Source organism: Varroa jacobsoni, unplaced genomic scaffold (genome assembly GCF_002532875.2).
Source record: "Varroa jacobsoni isolate VJ856 unplaced genomic scaffold, vjacob_1.0 scaffold_984, whole genome shotgun sequence".
Lineage (NCBI taxonomy): Eukaryota > Metazoa > Arthropoda > Arachnida > Mesostigmata > Varroidae > Varroa > Varroa jacobsoni.
In genome coordinates, this window is record NW_019213886.1 from 108471 (window position 1) to 130454 (window position 21984).

The following is a 21984-nucleotide window of genomic DNA, read 5'->3' on the forward strand; positions in this document are numbered from 1 at the left end:
GTATAAATACATTGCAGGATGTACTATTGAATTGCTCGCCAGAGTTGAAAGAAGTGGCAGCAGTTGGCCTTGGAGAAATGATCGCGTTAACGGATCCGCCATGCCTGTCTCATCGGTTTGTTAGCAACTTCACGGGTCCGCTAATACGTGTATTAGGCGATCGCTATGCACCTTCATTAAAAACAGCTGTGTTACACACTTTAACACTTTTATTGAAACGAGTCAGCGCTCAGCTCAAGCCGTTCCTCCCACAACTATATTCGACATTCACCCGAGCGTTGGCGGATGCCCACCGTGGGGTTCGACTGCACGGCGCAGTTGTTCTTGGCTGTCTCGCAAATATCTACCCTAAACCAGCGGCCATTGTACAGGAACTACATAATCAGGTTTTTTATCAGCACATTTATCATTCACATTTCTATAATACATCAATACTGAAAAACCTTTAGTTTTTGATAAATATCATATGATCATTTTCTATATCTGTTTCTATATCCAACTTTCAGAGTAACTGATCGTACTTGAATGACTGTTTAAGAGCATTTCAGTGCTTAATTTGAATAACACCAAAAGGTAATTTTTAATATCTATTCCGATATTTACCACGAACAGAACACGTAAATGATTTGCTTGGCTGCTTCGCTAGATGGAAGATAGGGACAATGGAAGTCTCGTCAATCCATAATCTATTTGCACGTCACTTATTAAGAGCAAAGTGTATGTATTTTGCTTCTTTGGAGTTGATTTACTGGTTCAGCATTTAGTTTTTTTGTCACAGAATTTTCACGGTGGGCAAGAACAGATGATTTGAACTTTGCCATCAAACCAAACTTACAAAGAAATGAGGTTTCCTTTACAATGATAGCTTTAGGGAGAAAAGTTGCATTTAGGATGCAACTATGACGATCTTTCATCATTAACTTCTTTCAACTTCTCGGAGATGATTCAGAGATATCTATACTAAAAAATATATAACGTATCTTACCATTTAAATATCTCCTAACTCAGTTTAGGCAAGCTTATATCGAGTACGAAAATAATTATCACCTAATCACAAAGCTCTTCAGATATCTATTAAACTAACCTAGGATAGGACGTTACACCGTTTGTCCCGTCTTTTTTCCATTTATTGAGCTTACTGATGAAACTATCTGTTGCCTAATGCATTTCTGATACGTTACCAGCGATTATTGATAACTGGATACTTATTTCTTACTTAGAGATGAAAGTAGAGACAATAATAGAGCCTAGATTTGGTTAATATTCTTTTCTACAGCGTGCATGGGCGTAATAGGCCTAGGTGTAATAGAGTGTCTCATTTAAACGTTAAATCTTAACGCAGACACCCAAGTATCTAACGTATCACTTTAAAAACTCGTACACATGGATTAACAGGATAAAGTGATAAAAAAAAATTGCACTCGCAGTTAATCGGAAACGAAATACCAACCATGTTTTCGTGCATTTGTGATAAAATTTTTCATTCCAATAGTGACCATACTAGCGTACAATAAATTGAGTTTGTGTTCTCACAAACAAATACTTAACAGCACTCCAGTGAATGAAGTCGATTAAGTTCTGTAAAAATGTAGAGGTTAGATATTCCGCCATACTACGCATGTTGTAAAAGAGAAAGTGAATGAGATTTAGACTATAACATTATCTCTACTTGAAAATATTTACGAAAAAACTCTAAAAAACGGTCTTTACGAAAATTGACAGTCTAGAAATAAAATGTCACAATCTGTTTACGAAGATATATTCATGTCTTACCCATATCAAGGTCAATTGGTTACCTCTTTTAGCAGGTTTTCTAGATGGTCTCCTAGTGGTACATCCACTATTGAAGTGCACTTGGCAAGTACGATCATACAATATAAATACTCACGCGAATACGAACATTGGCGATCTCAAACATTTCATATAACAATAGGTCGATATACAAAAAGTTACAATTTTACTAATGGCACGTCACATGTATATAGTTCTACGGTATCTAGGTTGACAAATAATTAAAAAACTTCCTCCTACGCAGAACAACAATTTGTTTTATGAATATGTATCGCCGCAGACAATTTAAGAAGGTGTATATGTAAGGAGAACCACATCTATCAGACTGCACTAGGCTATATTTCGAGTCAGTCTTCAAAATATAATTGTTGCACTGAATACGAACTACGATCTAGCAGTTTATGGTCTACATATCCCACAAGAGTCGATCCAAAAAGGTGCTACAAATCGAACCCAGCCTGGTTATTGTATTTGAAAGAAATTCACGTGGTTTTTCAAGAACAATGACTTTACACCTATGTTTTTTAAATTAGTGTAGTGAAGTCTGCAGTCAGCATCCCAGTACTGAATTGTTCCTCTAAGCATGATGCTTACAAAAAAGGTTTATAGTGCCCGCGTAATGCAATTGATGTATACACAATTTTAAGACTTTTCGCGCCCATCACACGCGCTTATTTCTAATATATTTATTTTCTTCCACACATTTCATTGTACTGTGCATTTAAAATATAACTAATAGAGTTTTTTTTTTAAAGATAAGACTTACGGTTGCCATTGCTATTGCCTTTACAGGTGAAGACGGTGGACGATCCTTCCTTCCGCGAGACACTACTATTTGCGTTGCGTTGTGTTCTTGAACGTTTACCATCGGCAACAACCACAACAACTCAGTTAACAGACGTACAGCGTCGATCGCTTGTACAGAGTTTGGCTGCGTACGGAACATCTGCCGAAGATTCCTGTCGTCGACAAGCTGCGGCCTGTTTGGGGGCCCTTTGTAACGCATTGCCATCAGAAGAGCTGACGACTATTTTATCACAGTACATATTCGGTAAGAATGACACAATACACAGATCTGCCGCTATAGAGAACAAGTATGACAATGATTACGCGATTCTTACAATCTTAGATGTCCATGAATTGACATTGTAGTCCTATTTGCTTCTTTCAAATGTCAGTTCATAGTATGTTAACTAGTCTCCCAAAGGCTTTATACAGCTATCAGTAGCAAGAAATGCCAGTACTTTGTAACTAATTGGGGGAATCAAGTAAAAAGATATCTAAGGTAGAACATCAATGCATTCCCATTTATTGTTTTCACATTAAAATTAAAGGGGTTAACCGCTGTGTTCTTTTGCTTTGCATTTTTATACCTGTTCTCATTATTGATAGTTTTTCTAAAATACATTGCATAATCTGTAGCCATCCTAGAATGCCAGCGATCGAAATCAAACGGACTTAAATCAGGAGAGTAACGGCCGAAGCCATTGTTTGGTTCTTTTCAACGATTCAAATCGTAATTGAAGCGTAGCGATGAAATCTTGCATTGTTGTCAGATAACCACATGATTATGTAAAAACTATTCAACAATAATATATCCACGTAATGCCGCCGAAACTATTTGTAAATCTGTGTGTGCTGTCGATCGTCGTGCCGTACATTCATGAGGCTACTCAGAACTTAATCATTTCTTTTTCGAGCGGATATGAGCATTTGCTTAGGACCGAATCTATTTAGCCTTACTACCAAAGCCGTTTTCTTTTCTGTTGACCCATGATCACGGATCAAAACACGATCAAAGGAAACAATAGTTTCATTTGATCGTGTTTTGGTGTTTGGAATAGGCTAAATAAAATACAAAAATAATATATAAATAGACTGGACATTCACGATATTAATTAAATTCTCTTGTAGGCCTTATAACTACTGTAAGACACTATCGGAATAACATTTTCCAGATCGAAGCGTTCCAGTTCTCGGAGCTCCAGAAGTCTAATGGACCTGCCACTTTTATTTTTAAATGAGATATATATTTTATTTATCTCAAAGACAACTATGGTACGCCGTACTATATTCTTGCTGTTCTAACGGGTTTATGAGTGCCATATCAAACTACCGCAGCTAACCACAAAAAGAGTTTCATGCCGTGTCAGTAGTTATTAAATGATCAACATTGAGCTCGACTTTAAGGTTTTAAGTTGTCTTAGCTGTTGTATACGGGGGTGCTTCTATTTTAGAAACAATTAAATATCAGTATTTTGAAGATCAGATTTTACCTTATCGTACTTCATGATAAAGGAAACCCTTTTGCACGACAACTGTCAAAGCAGAAATTTCGTTTTTCAATATCATATTTAATTCCGTGTTTTATGTTTAATGGTTCCAGAGAGTCAGCCTGGATCTGAATGGACGGTTACCCATTTTCGTGCCGTAAGCCTTCAAGTTGCGTTAAGACTTGCTCCTGAAACCATTGTGCCTAAACACCTCAGGTATGTAGTCTTGTTTTGCTCACTGAAAAAGCAAAACAAGCAACCGAAGTAACTTGGGTAGCTTTTGAGCTTTGAGCGCTTGAGTACTGTCCATGATACGGTAAAGCTGAAAGCCGTCAAGGCAGGGTTAGATAGAGTAGATACAGTTCTTCGTTAAATTTATATGTTAAGTCCTGCTATATTAAGAAGATTCATCGTAGAAAAAAGAAAAGAAATTGTAGGCGTAGGGTTTTGTAAGGCAACCACGCGTCCGGTACCTCTTCAGACATAATGCTAGTAAGAACTTCTAACTAATACATATTACATGTTAGCAATAACTATTTTTAGTATATATTGTATATTTCCTATTTTTATTTATATTTAAGGAATGTATTTCCTTTTTATATTTACGCATTAAAGCCTGTCCAGTAGCTGACTACTTGGGATATGCAATTCTGTAGTCTGATATCGTTGTCGATAGATTGTTCTAACGTAAGAACTCTAGAGGAGGTTTAGTATAGGGGAAGGGTAATATAAAGCTGTTCATATTAAACCAGGTTAGTTGATTTCCTTAGTCCTTATAAATTTTAGTAGTAATTGTTTTGGTTTTGGTGATTGTCCGTAGTAGTAGCCGCAGCAGGTCTCCAAAATACAAAGCTTTCAGTTCATTGTAGGTTAATGTAGGTTGGCAAAATAATTTTGTTGCTTTGGAAGAGAAGTTGTCTTTAAAGGTCAATCCGGTGAAGCCTAAAGTGCAAGTATTTGTGATATTATGTTCTCCTCGGACATATTTCATCTCTGTCCGGATGGTGATCGACTTTCGTTGCAGATAACTTGTTTCAGAGAAAGAATTGTAAGATACGCTATGGCTTCTATCGACCTCTTGGAAGCATTAAAATAATCGAAATCACTTGATTCGAAGAAGGCCGTCGCTTGATTCTGTGTTTTCCAATCCAGGAAGTGACCAAAGCGTCGCGATGACGTTTAGCAACCATACTGTGTGCTGTCTATTACCGTGTTACATTTCCATGAAGCTCTTCAAGAATTTCATCTGGCAGATTAGATCTCATTATAATAAGCGCTACTGATTTTCATTGTAAGTGTAGGCCTCAACTTACGCCCGAATCTACTTCCTGCTGCCACTGGAATCTCTTTCAATGTCTGGCTTGATCTTTCTTTAATGGGCGGCACAGACTAGCCCATTTCTCGTCTAGAGTGACGGTATACCGCACGTACACCCATTATGGGTTTATCGCATTTCCTGCCGTCACCGATGATCGAAGACTTGACTTGGGCCTCAATCGTGAAACCACGTCTCGGGGCCGTGTTTTTCGTATATTGAGTAGAAGTCGTGGCAAACGTTAATCTATTGAAATTCCTGGGGCCCCTCTACATTGGCGTTGCTTGCAGCAGAAATTTAGGGGGTAGTCGATATCCTAGTCTTGACTAAATGCTGGACAACGGATTCATTTGCATTAATGGGATTTTAATCCGTTTACTATCCCACTTGGAAGGAAATGGGACCTGACCGGTTCTGTGTCAAATGATTTTACAACCATACGATTTTATCGTGCGCTATAGTGAAGGCAGCGTCATAGTATGACCGACAGATTTGGCTTATGGTGGGGTATATATGACCAAGCAACAAGAATTGCGGCTTACAAACATGTAGCAGACATTCTGGTTTTTTCATTATTGTGAGAAAAAACTCCAGTGCGCGCTTAGACTAGCCCATCTCAAGCCGTATTTCAGCCCTTCCGCTTACTGGAGCACCACTGCCGAATAGTCAGTTCCAACAATCATGCCAACGTCTGTCAACTTTGCAGGAAGCTCTATTATTAAAAATGTACATTTACAGTGAACGCTAGCAGGGATAAAATCAAATACATCGGAAGTTACTCTCTAGCTGCAGGCGCACAAATTAGCTCATCAGTGTCCATTGGACACTTAATAGATCGCTCTGTTCAAAGCATGTTTCTGTGTCAAACTCCTTTCTTCTCAGTAGCGGTTTCTCATCCCCAAAAACGAGTGATACAAACCAGCTATTGTTGTGGCACGGAGTTGTGAAGAAAGGAATTTCCTATAAGTTTCTTTTCTATTCACACACTGAAAATCAGTTCAGTGCTTCAGGAACAACGTAGAGTCAGTCGATCTCTCCACCAGTTCAATTTGTAGGATTCTACTTTTTCATATTAAACAAAAATATATAGCTCTTGTCAATATATACCTAGGCAGTATATGAACATCATCCTTTGATCCCGTTGGTAGTGGACATCGAAGACATTGGTCCTTGGGGCTTTTGCCGACATTGGCCTTCCTAAGAACGTCCTGCAAGAAGGGAAACGGTGTGGCAATCGACGTTGAACTCTTGGAGTTTGCACTCTTTCAGATTATAAATGTAGTTTAAGGCAGTAGCTTAAGATTTCTCCTTTCCTCAGTTCTGCTTGAAAATCTACACAACAAGAAATGTGGTGAAGGTTCTTTTATGCAGATTATTTAGTTTTTTCGCTTCCGCGTTCAGCAAGTTCTAACTAGGTGTAGCGATTTTGATTATTAACCTACCTAAAACCGAAGAATTGAAATTCAATGGAGGTGGCAGAATTGCTGCTTGTGACACTATCTCTTTGGCCTACCTAATCGATTCATCTATCTAATGTTGCTGTTGTTCTTCCCAACTTAGTAAAAAGCCTTGAAAGTTTCATCTTCAACACTTACACCCTAAGAATCCTTCCTTTCAGCGCTTCTGCGGTCGTCGCGTATAATATGAACATAACTTAAGAGGATCTCATTGTGGAGAATTTCGAGAAAAGCTTATTCCCTTAAAGAGCCATGAGATCGCACCAGGCGACTAAACGACAAAGAACCCTTGTTCTTGTTTAATATATATCGATATAACACACGGCATTTTTATAATATACCTAGTCGTGCTTAAATGCCATCAGTGCAATACCGAGCTAATGTTTTTTTAGTGTTTTTTTAAGCAACACACCACAATAGAAAGATTGTTCAACTGCAAACTTAACTTGGTCTACTACACTGTGCTGTCGATTTATGTATTTTTGTTATTATTAAATATTTATGTAACTGTGGTAATTTTTGAATAAAATTTTTACCGATATGTTAAGCTGCGGCAATCTCCATTTGTAATGTAAAGAGATGTGTATTTCTGCTAAGGGGCACCGCTGAGCCTAAGATGGTTTTTTCTTGCTGAACTGATAAAGGTGCTGTGTAATTGTGTTTCCCTTCAGTGCATTTTTTTTGTAATATTGACAATTATAGGGACCTGGAAACGTGTTTACTGTCACTGTTGGCATCCCATAAAGGGGCAGTTGCAGAAACCGCTTTAAGAGCGACAGGCTTTTTACTACTACACTGCGCCAAAGAAGGTCACGAAATACCAGTAGCGTTACTTACAACTTTTGCGAAGGTAAATAATAGTGCAGCACGCAAGTCTCTCTTTAAGTGTTTATAGCTAATACATGATTGTTTGTTCACATGTGCGCAATCTTTTAGAATTAATCTGGATATCGTGCACTACATATATACAGTGGTCTCCTCCATCGTTTTTTTTCTTATTTCCATGTATCTAATGTATTTTGAAATGATGTTCGTATATTCTCACATAATTTTTATATTGTGAGCGTATTCGATAGTCATTTTACTATCCATACCACATAGTGTTGCATATACTTTTTCTATTCCATTAGTAAATATACAGCTGTTTTGTCTGATTGTTATAATGCAACAATAATTGACTTATTAACTTAAATTTCAAACATATTTTTTCTGTAATTAATTAGACGATGAACAAACCTTCTACTGAGTTGAAGCAGTTGTTGGGTGAAGTAGTCCATTTCGTGTGTGTGCATTGCGATTTACCCGTTTCATGTGCTCGCATCCTGACGCCACATCTCGTAAATGGAACAAAGGAAAAGAATACTGTAGTAAGTTGATAAACATCTGCGTATGAAATTTACAGTTCTTTTAAAATAAATTTATACTTGCAAATTGTTGAAACTTGCATATATTGCAATTTTTTTAGAATTAGATTATATAAATATAATCTATTTGAGCTATTAAAAAGTTAAGAAAGAGAACTACGTTTTTAATATTTTTTATAGGTACGGGCGAATGCTGAGTTCGCTTTAATAGCCATGCTGAAGGTAAGTAGAAAATCTAAAAAATTACGAAGCGATACTTTTGACTAAAATTCATATTAAAAGGCATAAAATATTTATTATTAATAAACTATGTAATGTAAAACTTCATTAAGTTTTACTGATTTGCTGATGATTTTTGCCTGTCAGGAGGCATAGGGTAACACATTATTGGATAAATAGTTCCTCTGATTGAATTTATTTTGAAGCTGCGACATGGCGATACTTGATTCGGCTAAAGCAGCCGTAACAGCACTTGTTCGATCCCATGTCAATCAAGGTTTGAAAATACCCTATGACTCTATGCACTTGCCATGTAGACGTCGATCCTAAATTTGTCTTAGTGTATTCAAGATTTCACTGTGGCGTTGGCGTGTAATCACGTCGTCAAAAATATGGAATGACCTTTTGTGTTCGATTGAAATTAGTGATGCAAGATCTATTGTAACTATAATGAAGTTATGGGTAAGAACAGCTATACTTCCCAACTAAACGCGCATTTTCGTAAAAAAGTAACACTAGCCCGCGTATGTCACGTCAACAAGTTGTAGGTTTCGGATAGAGATGTTCTTTACAGCCCATTAGACCGATATTACGTATACGAGTGGGTGACCCAACTTGACCGGTATATGCATTCTGTTTTTCAAAGGAACGGCTCTAAACAATTACCAAAGAATACTGGATAATCTAACATCAAGAAATGCTTATATTCTACCGTGAAACTAAATACTAAATACTTCTGATGGTTAGATTTGTTTGATACTGAAAAATCAGAGAGTCTGAATAGTTTATCCATTTTTCTTGCAATTAAGGCAGATGGATTTCGCAGCAGATTTCGTTGCTTGATAAATGAAAGAATAATCTGTTGTGAGAGAAGTGTACAGATGAGTGAATAATTTGTTGATTTTGCTTAACGATTGCATGTAATTTTTACATTGACATTTTGGGTTGTCATTCATTGTATTCAGATGACCGGTAGTCCAGCGGATGAGAAAAGCGAGCTGATGTGTGCTCTTGAAAAAGTACTGGATGGGGGAGCACGGGAGACTCTTATCGATGTTTACAACAAGACGCTTGTTCGGACAGCCCAAAAAATCCAGATGCAGCACGGTTCCGTGTGTGCTGGAGCACAGCCCGATCATATTGACGACACGATGCTAATGTGAATGATACAAAACAAACAACGAAAAAGAAGCCAACTGTTGCGGTTGACTAAGACCAACTATGAAGATAATGAAAACAAAATATCAGGTTTATGGTACACTTACTAGCGTGCCTTGTTTATGGTCATAAGTGGTTATGAGCAACGCGCAGTAATTGTATTTGTTCGATCTAAACATAAAGAAACTAAAGCTGCGTATAATACGCGCTACTTCAACTATAAATAAAGTTTTTTTTTTTATAAATTGTATTACGTGTATAGTTACTCATAACTGTTTTATCATGAAGTCTTGACCGCTGAGTGAAGCATGCGCCATTATATATATAAGCATGGCATGGGAACAAACATTGGTGGGCTGTTAGGCAATGGGTACGCATTCAACCGCTATCCTTCGTATAAGAAGAAAACCTGTGTTGTTGTTGTAATTTGGGTGAAATTCCGAGCGTTGGTCAAATCCTCATTAAGTTCAAAAACTTTTGTTTGCAATTTTTTGCGACTTTAAAAGATTTAAAGGAGATTTCGTACAAGACAACCCGGAAAATCGTCAATGAATTTTAGATTTAAAGGCTCACAAATTTATCAAAAAAGTTCAACAAGAAAAATCAAGGAACGTTCTTGATATACCCTAATACAGAAATTAATGTTTTTTTTGAGAGGAAAGTATTCATTGTTAGTTGGATTTTCTGGGTCCTTTATCGTTTTGGATTTTCTGTGTTCTTTATCGTTTTGGATTTTTTGGTCGTTTTGAGCCCCTTGAATTTTTAGAATTTTCGGGCTGCATAGGTCAAAAGTTTAATTTGACAGGAGCAGCGTAATTTAAGCGAATTTATATCAGCAGAAGCATAGTTACTACAAAAGAAATTGCAAAGATAGTTTGAACTAGTAAATGATTAGGATCCTAAGAGGGTATATTTGCCATGAATGCTTATTATCTTGAATGAACATGGCCGTTAGACGTGGCACATGTAGCAGATTCTTAGAGGAGCGGACTATGTAGGTCTCTAATGCTTTTACCCCTATAAACAGCTATGATTGTTGCCAGGGAACGCTTTATAAAAAAACTGAATGGAGTTCGGGAGGTCAAAGATTACAATATGTCTGCAGTATATCCAGATGAAATACTCTTATGCATTGTAAAGGTGGGTGTTAAATGGTTCAAACATTGGTGCCTGAAAAGTGGAAAACCTGTATAATGATGTCAGATTATTGAACCAATTGATTGTTTTTCCATAGTACTGTTGATGAAGGTTTGAGCTTGGACGACTTTTCTCAGTGTAGCTAATAACAAAATATTTGTTTTAGTGAGAAAAATCAGTACCAATGACCAGCTTAACGGTCCCGAAGCCTATATAACTATCATGTTTATGCATGATTCTGGTATAGGTGATTACCTACATAGTTAATTCTAATCCATGATCATGAATATTTGCAATAATGTATGTGTCGGCAATATTGTTTTGACAGGAGGATATGTGGAACAGCAAGTGCAAAAATTCGGTGCCTAAATCTGAGACCTAACTTATTTAAAACGTAAGTTGTTCTTAGTTTAGGAGAAGTCGTAGAAAATTGAACCGACTATTTTGCTTCTTTATCGTTTTATAGAAGCCCGATTACATCTCTAACATTTTTGGGCCAGCTAACATTTTTTGGCTTCTTTTAGAACGCTCCTTGTCTATAAAAAAAGTAAAATAGCCAGATTACTTTCTACCGCAATTCCAAAACAGATTAAGAGAAACTTCGTTGTCCGTGTTAATTAAAATTACTAAAAAAGATAAGGCTATGTAGAAATAGCATTTCGATAGAACATGAAACAGGATATATATATAAATTGACCCCTTTAATTGTAGTCGAAACAGATCTAATAATCTGAGTTACACAATATTTCTGATAGGTGAGTAACTCACGAATTCTAAGTTACGATGACGTATTTAATCGCTGTCACCCTACCAGTATGGGAAAATGGGTCTATACGTACTATTATTTTTAACAAGAAAACGTTGATTCAAGATTTAATCATCATAAAATAATCCGATTTTTTTAAATGTAATTCGTGTTATCGGATCATATATATGTAGGGCCCTTACGACATGACATCATACAGGTACCATACATTCATGTGAGTGAGTAAATGGATCTTGGATCAGTAGTGGTCATCACCGTAGGCAATCACCTACGAAAATCTTGTAATGATTTTTACTTCTTCTAAATTATCAAGTTTGATCTTCATTACAATATATATTGCTCCCACGTTTTTTTCAAAATATTATCTATATCATTTTATCCACACGATCAGTAAAGATGTCCTCGTTTCATAAACTGTTTTCTCACGTTCTGTACATGCAGCAGCTTGCCGATATCTAGATTCAGGGACGATACAACGAGCGAAAATCGTCTGATAGACCAGCACACAAACAACCTTGTTTTATCTGTTTCCGTCGACGGAATCTTGTGAGCAGTCCGTGCGATGCAGACTCAAAGTTAGGAATCTTACTGAGTTACCTTCTCGGCTTAACTCGTTCACGGCTCCATGCGTGTTTATAGCTGTGTGGCCCTGTTTTAGTCGTTCGGTCGTTAAACTGACTGCTGAGTGTGGTTGAGAATCTCTTCTCTGAAATATCCAGCTTTTTATCACCGGATGGGCTGGTAAACACTTGGCGGTTTTAATGGGCAATTTATAGAATAATGTTTCCAGTTTTATCAGAAACATCCAACTTTTTTGAACCAAGCCATATTTGATACATTAGCTGAACGACGCTGATGCAAGGCAAGACTGCGGCATTGGTTTGCTCAGGCTTGACTAAGATAGCACCGCACTCCTCTTTGACATGTTCCTCCCTTTCTTTGCATGGAAAGCAGATTGTTGGCCAGGAATGATTACTAATGCAAGCAGTACACCTTTCTGGTATATCATCTCGCACTAAAAAATTCGGGATAGATTGCCAAGACCTCGTAGTTTTTATTCCAGTTCCTTAGCCGAATTTTGGTGGAGACGCTAGGATTCTGTCTAATTACTGAGGCGTTCAACCAGCATACTTAACAAATCGCCCACTATGTTTAGCGTTCCAGCGCTGTCATTAAAGTTGATGTAGACTGACGTGGACTTCAGCAGTGTTGTTTTCTTGATCTTACAGCCACACGCTTTATTGTCGTGTCAGTTCATGGTTCTCAGTGCAGTACAGGCGTTCGTGAGCTATCTGACTGTAACACTGCTGCTGAATTTTATGACTCTAGGCTTACACACGATTGCACAGCTCACCTATATATAGGTAAAGTAGGGCTGTCGGCAGGTTGCGATCACGGACTTATGTTTGTTGCGCCGAATCATTTCTAGGCTAGTATTTGCACATTGATAGCAGCCATATTTGATACGCTAGCGTAGCGCAAAACAAAAGACTCGTTGCGAACGTTAGGCTCTTTATAAGATATACTTCGTGAATGTATATGACTTTAAAGTGTATGATATCAGAAGAATACAATGAGAAAATCCTAGTCTAAACGAAATCATTATTAAACTTAACATGTGAACAAGTGTTTCTATATATGTACTCGTACATGAAATTCTATTTTGAATTAAAACTTGAATTGAAATGCTGTCACAGATTGCGCAGGCTTATGCTGAAGCTACGATTATGTCCTGTGACTGTGGAGAAGTGGATAATTATGTAGTCTCGGTGCGACGTTCGAAGTCAGGTGATGGAGCATTCCGATGTTGATTTTCATTCGCGGAAACCTGCAATACTAAGACAAAACATGTCGAGGATCGTACGTACAAGCATCAACCAGCAACCGATGTTCGGTTTCACTTCGAGCAAATAGAGAAAATTATGCAACGCTTTTGGGGCGACGTAAAGAGGCCTGGTATTTTCAGGTAACCTTTTTACAGGAAGTTATGGACGGTTTCAATCGGCCGCAATTACATACTTAGAAGGTCGGCATATTCAAGTATGAACAAGTTGAAAGCACAGACGATCCTAAATGTTGAGATACAAAGGTAGGTAACGCAGTCGGACATTACGCCGCGTCCTTTATAGGAGCCCTAGGTATTACCGCTGCTAATACTATATAAGAGTGACAAGTCGCGCGAATGAATCTTATTCGTATTAGCAATGCGTTATCACTACAACATTCATATACATAGAAGTTGAATTAAAGACATATATATATATATATATACTTTGGACTGCTATAAAGCAATTATTTCTCAACTTATAACATTAAACTGACGGTAGAAGAAAGTCTAATTTAAAAACTAAGCATATGCCTTGATGGAAATCAAAATATTTCCAATTCTGATTAAACTAAATGCTCAAAATGGAAAAAAGCACTATGGGAAGAGTAATGCTATGCTTTCTAAAAAGATGCCTGTATAATTGTCAATTTGCTTGTGTGATCCCATTAGTTGCAAAAGAATAACGCTAACATGGTGAAGACACGGTTGTGCATTGAAGTGCGAAAGTGCGTTATTATATTGCATTAGTATAAAACTGCTGCAATTATAGTGAAAAAGTTACCTACGCGTTCTTCAGATCGTATGCCGTTCAGTTTTTTTCGCATAGTAAAAGGTGAGATACGCTGTCACATTAACTGGACGAACATGAGATTTTAATGGCATACACAGAAATATTATTTTTCCAGAAATTCACCTTTCTAAATTGGAAAATGAATTTTCTATGGAGCGAGTATATCCTTTTTGACGTGATAATATTTACATACATATATCTATACGCTCAACGCATCGTATTAAATGGTTTTTAGTAAATAGAAATAATATGCGGTCATGAAGCAGGATAACCTAACCTTGTTTTTCACGAACCTTTTAGGTAGAATCTCTTCCATTTTTGCAAACAAAAATTCAAGAAAAAGATCCCTAGTTTGAAACAAGCTAATGGATTCAATGAAATTGGGCCGAGTAAACGTGCCGCTCGACTGTCTAATCCATAAAAAAGCATTTCTTAGTAAATTAGACCCTCTCAGTCTCGTCAATGCTGGGCATACATTTATTTTGGATAAGGACCAAGTTGGACCCTGGACTTTAGTTTCTCTTCTAAAGGACTTCGCTTTGATCTTTGATTTATGTTGACGTATAGAAACCACTTCTTACTACGGGTGGCGAGATCTACCCCAGGCGAGATTTTCAGATGCAGCACTAACCTGTAGTTCCCTGTTGAATTCAAGGAGCTCTTGAGATATTTAAAGTCTAAATTTTTGCGTAAGCCTAAAGGACTTGAAGTGTTTAACAACGGTTGTGTGACTGCAGCCAAGTTTTTCGGCAAATTCAGGAGTTGTTTGTCGGTCATCTTTCTCTAAAGGTGCCTTCAAGTAGCCGTCATCAAACAAAAATGTTCAGTCACAGGGAAAGCATCTTTTAAACCCAGTTACCATTTCTAAACTTAGTAAACCACTCTTGAGACCTTCTAGCGATAGCATTGTTACCTCGCAAAAGACAAATGTTTCGGGAACTTCGGCAACGTTTTGGCCTCGACGCATAATGCAAAAGGTGTCGAAACGTCCTGGAACATCCATATTTGAAAGGATCTTGCGAGTTGAAATCGCATTTGCAACACCGTTACAGCACATGGCTGGAGTAGGAAGAGCGCTTCCGAACAATACATAAGAAGTAAATAACAGGTTAGGGAGAGAGGAAAGTGAGCTTTATGAAGCGCTACCTAATGTCGCCTAACACGCACACACACACATATATATTTCACCCCACATATAGTTTATTTGTCTTAACAAATAAACTATATCAATACTGATATAAAATTAAATATGTTATGTTTCAGTTCCATTTCATTTTCTAAATTTTTCGCTAAAGCCATTATGATATTTGGAAGTCTCATTTTCTTTCGCTTAATTTTGTAATTAAATCCAGGAAGCCGTTTTAAATCCGTAGAAATAAAAAGTTAAATTATTTTTCAACCTTTTGTCAGTCGCTCGTATCTAAAATACAAGAGTTTGCTTATTGAATGAAGCCTTACGCTTAGGTAATACGAAACCAATATTTATTCAAATACTACGTTTTTTTTGTACCATAGAAACATTATTCTCAGGCTAGGTTTCTCATAAAATAGCCGTGCGTATCACTTAAAGTAGACGTCGCGATAATCTAAACAAGTCAGCCAGTACATAGGTTTATCAACTAAGTAAAGATTGGTTCGAATACGTATAATACAAATAATAAATAACTATAGTGTAATATGTGGTAAGCGTGCAATCGGGTTCGAAATAATCATCCTTCTAGTTGAATAGCGTATGTAGGTAGGTTTTTCAGACCTAGTTCAAAATCTTTAAGATGAAAGATGCTGGCGCAGCGACCGAGCTTCCGTGAGCAGACGAGACCGGGGTAACAACATCCCGTACGACAATCCTACAATAAAAGAGGAACACGGGTATACATAGCTAGTCACAGGTAAAACCATTGTCGAAGGAAAATGCCATATGTTACACATCTTTCAAATTTTAAGTCAGCTGCGCATAATTGTATTAGATATAAACTACCATAATTTTACCTTTCAGCAATTAAGTATAAAACAGAAGTTTTTGAGAATTTATTTAAGTATAAAACATGCGCGGCGTAATGCAAAATAGTAACAAAGGTCGCACAAAGTGACTATGGAGTCCAAATTTTCGATTGCTTTCCGAAAAGGTGATATTTTCACATTAATCGTATCAGGAACCTTCGTGGTGTTTGTTACTATGACTTGAATCCCTTTGCGCTGAACAGAACATTAAAATTAAAGATATCCTTCTTGCCAAAAACCGACATTCTGTTATTTCCAGTTTTCGTATGGCTTTTCAAAAACCGCGCAAAGATTTCCATGAGGCAAACCGAAAGCTCCTCAATAGGTTTTGGTTTTTTAAGGCCTTATATATTTACCAAAATAGCTCAAAAAGTTTTCGATACGTTTGGGTTTTTGGCACAAAAATTAGTAGCTGTGTTGGAGAAGAAAACATCAGTTGTTAATTCGATCGCCAAGATAGGCTTTAATGATCAATTTCTTTGAAATTGTTGCGCTTTTTTATACCTTTTGAACTTTTTAACCCTTGTTTTTCTTTGGATATTTGACTTATATATAACCCAAAATGCAACAGTGCTAAATTTTTCTGTATGTAGCTTATTATGAAGATCTGGTATTTTCGCAACTACGATCCACGACAAAAATAGCGTTGAGCTGGCACCTGAGATCTGCAGCCAGTACGTCGTAATACCGTTGGTATTTTTGTTCAGTTTTTTTTTTGTTTTTGCTCCCTGTAACTTGTGAAACCCATTATAGAATAACAAGCGCTAAAACGCGGCCATGTATCGTCAGCCTTCCATGGTACTCGATGAATTTCACAAAAATCTGCTACCGCAAGCGACTACATCATTACCGGCATTAAAGCATGGATGGCGGTTTAGCATTACTGTCTCACAAGTCGATTACAGTTTCGATCGATTGCAGGATAGATAGAAACTAAGAATCGTCGATGCTTGTAGTTATAATAATCAAATTATACAAAAAAGCACAAGCCTTAAATTTAAAAAAAATAATGTCTTGATTTTCGTTTTGAGAATTGCTCCAAGTACAAATTTTTATTAAATACTCGCGAAAGAAGCAAGCCTTAAGTAGAGAGTATCATTGTATTAGCGATCTCAGAAGTTCTATCATTTGTGGGGGTTCACAATTCAATGTTGTCGATACAACTGCAGCCCCATTTTATTTCAAAAGGGATTTATGCTTGAATCGCTCCGCAAGCGTATTATCCTTTCCTGTGGCTCATACTAATTTGTACTCGTTACGCCTTGCTTTGACCATGTTCGAAGAACTTACGTTAACTTAAGTGATACTACAAAAAAAATGCAGAGCTGTGTGCGATATGCCATGCAACCAATGGAACGTTTGAAGCGACGAACGACGCAGCTAGTGACAAAAATAGCATTTAGGCCTGCGCATTCTGGCAAGTTTAGTTTTCGAGCAGGTGAAAATTGAGTACTGCAGTCGCATGAATAGTGCGATGCGTTCCGCGTATAGCCCTGGTTCTAAGCAACAAGTCACAAGAGTAAATTGTCATTGTTGTTACTAAATGTCGAAGATGCAGAATTTTCAAACCTCTATAATCAGTTCAAGCCATAAATTACATTTGAAATTGTACGCGTGACTTCCTGCGTATAGAAACTTTAGTAGAGCTCACCAACTAATGAACGCAATCCATAAGTCAAACATATTTCGAAATTTCTTTGGATGTGGCCGTAAGACCATTATTATTCATGATACATTTTGGAGTTTCTTTGCGGCGAGGTAACCGAGAAAGTATATAGCATCGATAATATTATTCAACATTTAGTGATTTACTGCTGCAACGTCGGACCACTAACAATTCAAACTTGAATTTTTTCGACTGTTGACGGTGTACATATTCCGCCATTACCACTAATTGAGGCTCGGTCAATATATATTGCTACTTTGAGCTAACCTAAAGGACTTAGTTTTCTTCATTATTTTTTATCGTATTTTTTTGAATTCATATATGTTAAATAGATCGCGTATTATAATTCTGACAATATGTCAGGAACCAAAAGTCTGTTGTGAAAACATAATTCCTTAACCAATCTACCCATCTAATTATTTTCATTGTATTCAATCACCATGCTCAAATTCTAGTGATGCGATTAGTGCCTAACGTAAATCTGCAATGCTTCCACTCGGATATACGTGTAGCTGGTAAGCAATTATTTCATTTGTTGAATAAGCTTTTTTAATAGGCCACCGACACTTACCAATTAATATTATAACTGTCTAATAGCACTGCCCCTAAGGCTTCCATAGGAAGGTTTCGTAGCAAAAATAAGGAGACGTTTTAGGTCAAAAATTGTTAGCGGGAAGGCTTTTATGTATTTTTATTACATGTTTTATATAGTTCGTGTTTTATTCATTTGCATATCAATTCGACAAGGTAATAGGAAGTTGGAACACACCTCACATAGAAACTACCAGTTTTCAGTACAGATTTGATTTGTGCAACGCTAAAGGCTTTGCTGTATCACCTGTAGTATCATTCAAATATCCCATGAAGTCAGTTTTATTCACTGCCATCACCATTTACTATCAACTATCATAGTTCGAGCTACTCTTACCATAATTTTTTCATTCGGTATTCTTTGTTAGTTTCGACGCTAATAAAAACATTGTCAAACGATTGATTATTAGAAGCCTTTTAGTATATCGTTTATCATTTTCGGAAAGGCTGCCATACTGGCACTAGCCTAATGCATACTTTCTTATGTCTATATATTAGGGAAAAACGCAGGCCATTAAATCTCTTAATATGACCAATTCCATCTGTTGGTAAGATGGCATTGCATCCGATTTAAAATATAATTTTGCAAAATTAATAAATAGTTTTGTGTGTAGTAATAGAGGTTTTCAAGTCAAGGTCTCTAGTATTTAAATGGTTGATTCTTTGTTTGTATCATCAATTTCGAGGTAGCTACGTGGGCGAACCGTTTCGCCATTCACTATCACCATCTATATATCAACTAGGTTGAAATTATCAGAATCCGGGCAGGCTTTATTTAAAGATGGTGAAAGCTATAATGGATCTGCGACCTGCGTCAGCTGCACTAATTTATCTTCAAAATACACTATTGCTTGCATAGGATAGATTATTTCAGGATCTATAATATTGTCAAGAATTACAATCGTGTCTGTGCGTTTATGACCAAGATGAAGGAGATTTGTTGTGGTTACAGAAGCTTCTATTACAACAATGACATAATGAAATTATAATCTCTGTGCTGATTTTTCGCCCTGATATTTATTAACTAGATTTTAATTTGAATCTGGGATATTTTGCTCTGAGTGTCGTTTATTATCCAGCTATTTTTTGGCATTCTCTCTAGCGGAACGTCCTGGAGTTACTAGGTTCAAAGCACCGTGTTGACGACTACGATATTTTTAACAGTACATACGGCTACCTACGTGCGGCTACGCATGCCTTATTAGCTCCTTCTTTCGGTGGGCCTCAAATTGTTTCGAATATTAGTGCTTGTATTTCATTTATCTCGTGTACTAAACCAAAACTTAATGGCTTCTCCTAGCGGACTGATCTTGTTTATAGCACTAATTCTGTGCTGTGTCTGTGTAATAATGTGTTAGTATATAATAATGGGAATACACCCCGCGTGTACCAAGATATTGACAGCAATACCTTAAATAAATAAATAAACGCCGGTAAAGAAATAGCGCCAATGTGTGACGCATATGACCAGGAGAAATTACAAGGGCTGGCCTACGTTATGGCTAACTATATATGAAAAAACAGGATGCTTTTTCGTTGTGTTTTTTCTCAACTTTTTGTTAAAAAGAGAGAATATTACTGGCTGATTTTTTTTTTTATAATATACTGTAAAATCTGTTATTCTTAGACAGTGTCGGGTAACACGTTGCTAGTACTCAGCCTTGTTTAAATACTGGCTTATTTCTAAATATATATGTACTAAACGAGTTCAGTCATCCAGGAATCATCCAATAATCATCTCAACGAAATGTCTCTACTGAAACAAATATATAATTTACTTTCGGTCATCTGGTACGATACTTAACTGAGTTGTTGACTTACCTTAAGCCCCTTAGTTACTTCCACATAAGATTCTGTTTTCCGAAACTTCTCCCTTATATTCTGTATAAGTCTTATAACAGGGTTGACATATTGAGCCTTCTGGTTAAATTTCTCAGCTTTGTATTAAGAAACTAAAGCGGTATCAGGATATCGGGCAGACATACTAAAAAGCCGTGCCTGCGGATCTAAAGACCTTGAATAACCTAGCTCGACTTATTACAGATACTAATAAACCTTCCAATTTCTGTTTTGACGAAAATAGTCGAAAAGAGAAGTCGTGCTCGAAAACTTTCTGATCATTAAGCCCACCGTGAACCTTTCAACAAAAGAGGTTACGAAGCATCAGCTTAATTTTAATCTAACTAAATGGATGCAAATATTTTTCAAAGCTGTGCGTGTGCACTGACGCTGATAAAGAAGTTGCTTCTGAATAGCACCTTGCTCCCAAGTGGTTTTGCATTTATTAAGAATTACGCTTAGTTTTCTGATGCTTGCTCTTTACGACAATTGGCCAAACCATCGTTATAAGGCATCGTTGTGATTTTTTTCTCTTCAAATTGATTTAAGTAGCCACTACGTTCTTACGCTATTTTGTATCTGGAGATAATCGCTCCATCATCCCCATACAATTCTATCTCGGGTGGACTTCTTCTTTGCACTTTAGGGAGGTTTATGTTGGAACGATTTTAGCAAAAGTCAAAACTGTTACACCATAAAACATATACATATTTTTTTTTAGTTCAGAGTCTCTCACAGATAAGCCTCTATGCTATATCCCTTTACAGTCTTATAACCCTAATAGTACCTTCCCAGCTTTTGTAAACAACCTTCAACACCTTTTTAAGAAAAGTGGGGAACAATGCATTGAATTGTCGCTCAATAGCAAAAGATAGCCTTGCAAGTTGGAAAACACGCTGATCCTTCTGAATGGTCTCTTGCATTGGCGGCACAAAATAATCACATACTGCACGTGTTACAAAGGGGCGGACCTACTTGTATTCAATCTGGATTGCAGTTCACTACTGTGTTGTTTTCTAAACCAAATAAAAACCTCCTAAAATATATGTTACCATTCCTTTACGACCTTTGAATTAAGGTTTAGTGCCTTCAGCTTACGTGCTCACAACTCGGTAAATCCGAACCTGTTGACCGATACGGGTTTTCCAAGTAGAGCATGGAGATATAGTTTCTCAATAGAGTTTTCTTTGTGGTCGTCTAACGTATCTCAAGGATTTTGCTCGAGTCCACTGTAGCTTAGAACTTCTATCCTAGCTAAGGTCATTTTAAAAATAGTCACTAACAAGGCATAATGGCATAATGTAAAACCTCTAAGCTGTTATCTAATGATATTATAATGAGCCAGCTAATCTTTGTAAACCTTAAACTGCCAACTTTGCCATTGCGAGTGGCTAAAACTAGTTAAATTGCGAATTAGTTTGGTAGTATGCTATATCAAATGGCTCGGCTAATACTTATTGTTAAATAATTATCACTATTACTGTGATTTTGTAACCTATTGGTGTCATCGTGTCTTCCTGCTTTGATGTTGATAGTCACACTTTTAGTATCGTTCAGTCCAAAACTGTATTAAAAATTGTACTATATTTGAATACTAAAACAACTAGAATTGTGTTTTAAGCTGTATACTAGCCCAGTAATTAGCAAGTTTAGGAGAAAAAAAATCAATTTGATCGTTCTGGCACAATTTTTTGGACGCGTGCCTGAGTGATATATGTTTTTGAATACTCCATTATATATATATATATATATATATATATCATCATCATGAAAAATGTCATCAGTAAGA

General features: G+C 36.9%; 2 protein-coding genes and 1 long non-coding RNA gene across 5 annotated transcripts in view; 2 read left to right on the forward strand and 1 right to left on the reverse strand.

Annotated features, from left to right (window-relative positions):
* The window catches only part of l(3)80Fj (lethal (3) 80Fj), a 58572-nt gene extending 48745 nt beyond the window's left edge, over positions 1–9827 (forward strand). For 2 of the 3 annotated variants that reach the window (XM_022842318.2, XM_022842317.2), the window contains exons 20-26: positions 18–386; positions 2584–2842; positions 4178–4280; positions 7539–7686; positions 8060–8203; positions 8381–8422; positions 9385–9827. In XM_022842318.2, the coding sequence (XP_022698053.1) occupies positions 18–386; positions 2584–2842; positions 4178–4280; positions 7539–7686; positions 8060–8203; positions 8381–8422; positions 9385–9582 (1263 nt within the window). In that variant the 3' untranslated portion in view covers positions 9583–9827. Of the gene's footprint in view, positions 1–17; positions 387–2583; positions 2843–4177; positions 4281–7507; positions 7687–8059; positions 8204–8380; positions 8423–9384 lie in introns of those variants that run through there. The other variant, XM_022842321.2, reaches the window with a different exon arrangement.
* A 5731-nt stretch (positions 9828–15558) lies between these two features.
* LOC111265545 (putative fatty acyl-CoA reductase CG5065) overlaps positions 15559–21984 on the reverse strand; it is a gene marked incomplete at its 5' end in the record, with an annotated part of 26818 nt that continues 20392 nt past the window's right edge. Inside the window, 1 exon segment of the mRNA XM_022842322.2 lies at positions 15559–15945.
* LOC147752793 (uncharacterized) overlaps positions 15952–21984 on the forward strand; it is a 9668-nt gene continuing 3635 nt past the window's right edge. The window contains exon 1 of the long non-coding RNA XR_015313098.1: positions 15952–18280. This is a non-coding gene — a long non-coding RNA (uncharacterized LOC147752793). The remainder of the gene's footprint in view (positions 18281–21984) is intronic.